Genomic DNA, 8,288 nt, shown 5'->3' with positions numbered 1-8,288 from the left:
AGTTAAATTAGTTTCAAATTTAGTTTTAAATCAGTTGCAGTTGAATTAGACCATCCAGACTACTTTTCTCCAAAACTTAAAAAAAAAAAAGTTTAATGAATCATGTCAACACATTAAAATTATTTTAAAACTGCTAAATCATTAGCTGGGTCTTTTTGGAAGCAGAATGTTGCCCTCCAGGATGGGTATTGTAGGGAAATAATGGACCTTCCAAGGTTGAGGGATCCCTGAGGCTTTAGAGCTGAACCTCACAGCACTCCTGGGCAGTCTTTTATTTCCCCGTAATGACCACTATATCAGGAATTGTTGCTGTCTTAAATGAAAGTGGAGTGTGTAGCAGGATTCAACCAGTCCATTATGTGGTATTGAAAAAAGTAAGGGGTGTGCAAAGTTGCACCCATCTGTGCAGGAATATCTTTTTTGACTGGAAGTAGGCCTTAGATGAGCTTAGCAGTACACATCCTGGACACATGAACAAGCTGAGTTATTCCTCTAGTTCTTTCTTGGAGCTGCAGATTCAGAGGCCTTGCTTGGCCAGGGTCATTGAAAAGTGTACCACTCTGGAGATCGGCATGTCTGCTAGTCAGTACAATGTAGTCCTTTCATTTTTCTGCATGGTGCAACAGAAGAGAGGGAGATAATGCTGGACATAGTAAAGGAACCTCCTTGGAGGGAATGTACAAATTCCTAATGATTCCTTGTCTATCTGTGGGAAGTTCAGGAAAGTTAAAACAAAATGCATTTTATCATTATTTGGTGGCCGAGAAGAGTGTGGTTTCAGGCATTTAGGTGCTTTAACAGTAGAAGCACTATCTGTCCTGGACAAGGCTGTTCTTCATGGCTGGGACAACAGCTGACTCCACGTCAGGATGGTGTCGATCCTCCTGATCTTTCTGACTTTTCTAACTGGAGTCTCAGATGTTATTGAGGTTGCTTTCACACTTCTCCCTGGTAGATCTATACATCCTGGTGGAAACGCTTTTCAGTCTGGATGGAGCTGTGCTCTGTATCATCCCCGATGTGTAACTTGTAGGTAGTGTTTACTTAATCCAGATACAACTGTATGACTGTGCTTCAGTTATTCCAGTATCAGAGTGAATATATCAGCTTTTTCTGTATATTATATACTTCTGAAGGTCAGGATTGTGGCCAATCACTAGCTGGTCTACCTTTCCTTAAAAGTGTATTATCTCTGTCTTCCAGTAAAGAGTACCTCCCATTGTGGAATTTAAATGTCAATTTTACTAGACTTGTCTGTCCTCTGTTTCAGCCTGTGGGCTCAGTGGTATTGAAATTTAATTTCTTTGAAACTGCTCTTCTCAGTGACCATGAACTCCATATATGGATGCCAGAGCTTCAAGTCAGCATTTGTCAAAAACCTTCTTTTATCTTTAACATGGATTTTGTTCCTTTCAAAAGTGATTATGGAATTGTCCTTGAACCAATGTGATTACTGCTCCCTCCCATTTGATTTAAGGAGCAGAAGCAATGTATGTTAGAGGGATTTTCAACCCTGGATATGCAGCATCAGTTTGAGTGAAGTGGATGTGCAGTTTCGAGTAGGTAGAACAGCTGTTCAACATCTTTTCACCTGAGAAAAAAGTTCCTAGTAGCCAGACTAGACACTTCTTTTACCATCAAATTACAAACCACCCACTGGTTAATGATTCAGTCTACTTTAAATAAAATGACTGCCTTCATTGCAAGTATCTACAGGTGAACACCTTTTTCCAAGCATCTTTGTCCTGACTTTTGCTCTGGTTGACAGGCCTCATTTGGTAAGACTGCACTCCATAACAAAGCCTTCTGACCTGTGTACTTGTAAACTCATCCCACTCCTTCCATCCTGGTATCTTGCTGCTTGGGATTCCACCCAGAAAGTGCCCTGTTTGAGGGTTCTTGATGTTAGATGTATCAAAACCATTCTTTCCCTGTTAGTTGATCTGTGTGAGACATTCCCTGATAGGTAAATATCTGTAGGAAATCTTCATTAAAATAATAATTAGAACTGCTGGTGAGATTTTACCTCTTGGTCTGTGACAAAAGCATGCAGATGCATGGTGTGTCAAGGTCCATTCTGAAGCCTAGTAGTGTTAACTTGAAATATTTCAGCTTTATAGTTGGTTTTGAATACATTATTTTGTCTATCAAAGTTTCATAGTATAGCTACTTGAAATATTTCAGCTTTATAGTTGGTTTTGAATACATTCTTTTGTGTATCAAAGTTTCAAAGTAGAGCTACTTTTGTCCATTAAAAAATGTAGCTTATAAACTGCCTTCATTGTTAATTTTAAACTAGCACAGAAACAGAAAAGGTAAAGCTGTTACCACTGAGAATGAGCATTGTAAAAAATTGCTGTATTTTGATACCCTGCTTTCAATGATTTGCTTTCCCCGAGTTGTACTTTTTCTTTCCTAAGTAACCCTATTATTAAGCATCTGTATTTGCTGTGTTTCAGGTTGTTGAGAAGCTGATTCGTGGCCTAGCAATGGAGGATAGCAGAAACATGTTTGCTCTCTTTGAGCGCAGTGGAACAGTTGATAAAGCAATTGAAAGCAGAACAATTGTGGCAGATGTCCTGTCTAGATTTGAAAAGTAAGTAACATCATTCAGTGACTTTTTCAGTACTCATCTTATCCATGTCAGGGTCCCACTGATCTGTCACCTGTACTGGCAAGTACTGGGTGTAAGGCAGGAATTATTCGTTAGTGAATTTCACAATCTGTTCACTTTGGCATACAGTATAGACAACACGGATATTGCGCGACTAATTGAGAACACCTGGAAGGTCATGAAAGGACTATGAGGATGGTTTATAATAGATAGTAATCCAACTTTTACCAATAAAACAGGACTAATTTGAAGACTAATTTTTAAGTAAGTGAGGAGATTCAGCGAGGAGATTCATCTGACATCATGCTGACACAAAGTCTGGCAGGAACATATCCTTGCTAGTTCTGTAAGTAGTCAAGAGCAGTTATACCAAGTCTTACATTAATTTGTGTAATCCAAAAAAGTCAGTTGGTGCATCATGTCACTTTGACTGTAGTTTTTATGTTTGTTGTTTATGTTGCCCCCAGTGACAGTTGAGGTATTTTATGTGGATCAGATGTTTCACAAACTGTCACTGAGGATATATGAACATTAGTATGCAATTAAAAATGAAGCAGGCCACAAATACCACCCTTAAAACATTCCATCACTTATTCTCATTTGTACTTGAGGGTATGAAATTGTTGCTAGTGTACAAAAAGCTGCAGAGCAGCAGCTAAGATTTAAGTCCCTTCAGTACCAGGTTATTAATGATAGAGTCAACATAAGTTTGCTGAAAATTTAGAGCTGGAGAGAGATGACTGTTTTCCATCTTGGGGATCTAAGTGCAGAATTTTAAGTGATGAGAGCAAAAAACAATGTCCATTTTACCGGCCTTATCTTGCTGCTGTTAGAGATGTTTGAAAGGTATGTGTTTACTAGGAATAGTTAATATTTATGTTGATTTGTCTTTATTGGTGAGTATTCAACATCTGTCTTGTGTTCTTGTCTATACAACATTGTAAAGCATGATGTCCTTGTATTGTCATGTTGCAGTGTTCCAAACCCTTGGGTTTTCTTCTCTTGCTACCCAAACATCCAGCCAGTATACAAAAGCTTCTAGTCACCGTGGGGAATGTGGGATGTCTGACATTGGCTAAGGGAACATGGGCCATAAAAGTGACATCTGCAGGTAACCCCAGAACTTCTCTGCTGCCAGTCGAACGTCAGCTGTTCTTGCCATACCGGTCATCGGATCTTCTTTTCTAAGGTAAGTACCCCATTGGGGACATTTTGTTCTTTTAAGTCACTGCATGCCTGTCTAGGTTCATGTCATCCATGAAGGGAAAGTATAGGTGTGGTTACCAGATCCCCCATAAAGACACCCATGAGCTTTGCCTTTTTTGCTTAGGGCCTACACATGACCATAAGTCCTTCTCCATATGCCAGGCCTTCATTCCAAAACCTTTGCACAGCCGTCTGCACACATTGAACATTTACCTGGAATATCAGCACCTTAAGCATTTAGCTTTAGCTTTGGAGGGGCCATCCAGTCAGCGTGTCGAGCCACCAAAGAAAAAGGCCAAAGTTGCTAGGCCTGAATCCGTTACTGCACCTGTTCCACCTGATGTCCCTCGTGTGGCCAACATTAGCCTGGAGGAATGATCTGTCACCGCAGATATGGGTACAGCGGGTACCGTTGGGGAAGCCGCAGAACCCAGCGGGAAAGGCACATCCTTGGAGGTAACTCAGACGTCAACTACCAATGGCAAGGGGGAACCTTGGCTTGTACCAGCTGCCCATATGGATCTTTCCACTACTACCCATGTTACTGAACCTAGGCCTACCTTGCCCCAGACGCCCGCTACACCTTCCCTTAAAATAAAACAAAAAACAAACATGTTTCTTCTACTGCAAAGAGCCAGCCAGACTGGCAGGCTTTTCTTAGAGCCTTTTCAATGCTTTTATATTTATTTATTTTATTTTTATATTTATTATTTGTTTATTGGGAAAATCCAACTTGGAACAAAGCCAGTTTTCATTTGAGGCCCGCCAAACACTGTAGATGCATGTCTTTATAATGTGGGAGGAAACTGGAGTACCCAGAGAAAACCCACACGAATGCAGGGAGGGCATGCAGACTCCACACAGAAGGCACTCCAGCCGAGAATTAAACCGGAGAACCTCTTGCTGTGAGGTGACAATGCTTCCACTACACCACTGCATCGTCCATGGCTTTGAGGCCTCTGCTACCCCCTCATCCTCCCCAGTGGCTCCTCCAGTGAAAGCCCTAGGCCTCAGCCTTAAATACTTCTCAAGCTGAAGCAGAGGACTCATCTGATTCATCTTCTTCAGATGACTCTCTGTCACATGTCTCCCAGTTACCATTCCCCCTTAATTATACCTCCCCAGAGGAGGATTCTGCAGAAACAGATTCTGTAGGTGAGGATCTCACCTTTGGGGAAACCATTTCCAAAATGAGGGATTATTTCAAGTGGGACTCCTCTGAGATGACAGAAGTTCAGAAAAGATACTATGAACTTTTTCAGATGGACACCCCTGCTCCTTCAGCTGTACCCGCAGTCTTGCCAGTTTTTCTAAATGCATTTAATGCAGCATCTGTTAATCCTGACTCTCAGCCTCCTGCACTTTGAAGGCCTGACAGATTTTACAAGGTCCCTTAGGGAGCCACATTCCTTATTAAGTGCCCTGGAGTGGACCCTGGCACTATATCAGTTTCTGCTGATAAGGCCTCAAAGCTACATCCATCCACCTCTGTTCTCCCCAAAGGTAAAGATAGCAAGGCCATGGAGCACCTTGGAAAAAAGGTTTATACCACAGCTACCTTGGCACTTAGGGCAGTACATTATCAAACCCATATGTCTAAATATGCCCTAGCCCTTTTAGAACAAGCCACTAAACTTCTGAATGAGATCCCAGACTCTCCTGCCAATGCACAGTTATCCAGCCTTATATCCCTGTCTTCTCAGGTTACTAGGCAGTCCATTAGGTGCAGCTACGATGCAGCTGAAGCTTCTGCCAGATCTGCTGCATCTGCATTAGTCCTGAGAAGATGTTCTTGGCTAAGGTTACAGTTCATACCTGATGATATTAGGGCAAAATTATTGGAGGTGCCTCTGGATAACTCTGCCCTGTTTGAAACAAAGGTGGCTGAGTTGTCAAAACTCTGCAACAGAAGGGGAAGGAGTTACAAGACCTGAAGCATCTGTTTGTTTCATCTATCCCCAAATTCCACAGGAATTACCCCTCATAAACTCAATTCATAAGGAAACACTCTGCTTCCCCTCTTCCTCCCAGGGCCAGAAAGAGTGCCAGGAAGCAACAAACCCCTTCCAGGCCTGCTCAGACCCCTGCCCAGAAGCCTCAGTTTCATGACAGGGCAGGTAGTCTGTGACTGCCTGCTACTCCTGAAGAAACTTCATGATTCCATTCCCCCTCTCCCTAAGGCTGTCTCACGGTCTCCCTGTTTGGAAAGTCATTACCACAGACAGGTAGGTCTTATCCATCATAGAAAAGGGTTGTTTCATTGGATCACAACACCTTCCTTGAGGGGCATTCCACATCTCCCCCTTTTTCCACTAGTTATAGACAGACTTTTGACCCAAGGAACAATTCAATCTGTCCCTTTGACAGAAAAGGGAAAGGATTTCTATTCCAGACTCTTCCTAGTCCCAAGAAAATATGGTCCCTAGAGATCAATCCTAGATCTTTCCCACCTCAGTTCTTTATGCAAGTACCCAACTTTCATATGCTCACTCTGCAGACCCTCTTCCCCTTGATTTCTCCTCATTGATTCTTGGCCACCTTGGACATCAAGGATGCCTATCTGCACATCTCTGTAAGGCCCTAGTACAGGACATACCTCCGCTTCTCTGTGAGCTTCTCACATTTTCAGATGTTCTTCATGTTTCACTGTTGCAGTCATCACCTGTGGGGGGTTTATCCCTGCTGTGGTAGCCCTCGTCCGGCCCGAATACCAGAGTCGGTGTTTTAATGTGTCAGCCGCAGTCGCCAGTAGTCTGATGTCAGGTCATCAGTGCTGTAAAGCAAGGCAGCCGACATCATTACACCAGTCTTTCTTGCCGTGGAGCCCGTAGCAGAAGCAGTTCATACGAATGCTGGTCGGTCACTACCAAAGTTTGAATTTCAGCTGAAAACGTCTAAAGCTAAGCACCCTGTTGGGGACCCTTTTTTCTTGCACTAACCAATGTCTGAAAACGTTAATTGTCTCGCCTGTGTAAAGCAGATCCCACACCGAGACTTCCATTCTTACTACACCACTTGTTTATGCCCAGACCATGACGTCCCTCGTTCCCAGTTGCATGCACTCATTAATGCGAGAACCATTCGCCGTAGAGCTCTTATTGTAGACAGTTATTTTTGTGTTCTGTCTTCGCATTCTGAAATGGCATCTGTCAACCAACAATCTGTGGACATTCCAAAAAAATTCAGAGAGAAATATAAGAGACAGACCGCACAAGGCTAAGCCTTCTGATGGCTCTGCAGCTAAGCAGGTCGTCAGTTCTCCGGAATTCAGTGAGGCAATTTCACAGCCTCTGACGCCTGATTAGATATCTATGCAGGCCTCTACCAAGACCCTTTCGGAGTCCAGTATGCCACAGAAATCTTCTTTGTCTTCCGAACCTTTGGCCGTCTCTGCCTCTGTTGGGTCCGGTGCCACGACGCAGGCACCGGCTTCCAAGGAGGCCTTTAGCACTAACAAATCTAGAGAAAAAACAATGTTTTCTCATCCGACTACCATTTCTCTCAGGCTGACGGAAACTCTCAGGCCTAGAAACTAGGCCACTCCTAGAAAATCTACTTATAGCCACCATCTTGCTCCTGCTCCACCACCCCAAGCACAAATAGGTTCATAGGTTCATAGATAAGTAGTAAGCTAACTGCCCTTGCAAGCCTTTTTAAGCTTAGCCAATTATCCCTTGTGAGACTCAAACCCTGCACCTTATGTTTGTAAGGCAAAGACCTTAACCATCAGGCCACCCTCCCAACCCCCCATGCTTAAAATGGTGAAGGATCTCATCTACCTTATCCGGGGTAGTCAGGTCACATCTTCTAAAAGGAAAAGGGACCCTTCTCCAGAAATTATGGCAGAACAGGATTCTGAGGAATCTGACTATTCAGATTTTGAAGAGGAACAACCTGTGACTACTTATGAGGATTCAGATACAGAGGAATCCATCCCTTCTGCCTCCACTCCAGAAGACCTTTCCTTTGGGGAAACCCTTCACACCCTCAGGGAACATTTCCAATTGGAATCTCAGGATTTCCCCTAATCCAAGAAAAGATTTGGAGAGTTTCTGGACCTGCCCCAGCACAGACCCCTGGCAATCCCTCCTATTTTAGAAGGGTGGATGATGTTTTCCATGAATCCAGCTTAGCCCCTGATGCTCTCCCACCTGCTCCCAGTAAACCTGACAGGTATTACAGAAATCCTGCTGTAGACCCAGAAGTCATTACACAGGGACCAAAAGGAGCTAAGACTAGTTCTGCCAAAAATCCTATTCCTTCTGACAAGGATTCCAGAGCTCTGGACAGATGGGGTAAAAAGTATACACCTCTGCAACCAGCTATCAGAGCACTCAACTGTCAGTTCCGTATGTAAAAATATCAACAACACACTTTGGAACTATTAAAACAAAAGATTTCTACCTTTCCTGACTGTGCCAATTCTAAAGAGTTAGTAGATTTACTGCACTCTGCTTGTCAAGTGGCC

At 43.2% G+C, this 8,288-nt stretch overlaps 1 protein-coding gene across 2 annotated transcripts in view; it reads left to right on the top strand.

Moving 5' to 3' along the window:
* MYO10 (myosin X) overlaps positions 1 to 8,288 on the top strand; it is a 566,410-nt gene that overhangs the window by 529,425 nt on the left and 28,697 nt on the right. For both annotated transcript variants that reach the window (XM_044065222.1, XM_044065223.1), the window contains one exon: positions 2,460 to 2,596. In XM_044065222.1, coding sequence (XP_043921157.1) covers positions 2,460 to 2,596 — 137 coding nt within the window. The remainder of the gene's footprint in view (positions 1 to 2,459; positions 2,597 to 8,288) is intronic.

Source organism: Protopterus annectens, chromosome 3.part0 (genome assembly GCF_019279795.1).
Source record: "Protopterus annectens isolate FY-2018-M chromosome 3.part0, PAN1.0, whole genome shotgun sequence".
In the NCBI taxonomy this organism is placed as follows: domain Eukaryota; kingdom Metazoa; phylum Chordata; order Ceratodontiformes; family Protopteridae; genus Protopterus; species Protopterus annectens.
Note: the sequence above shows the minus strand (reverse complement) of the source record. Positions and strands in the feature narration are given on the sequence as shown.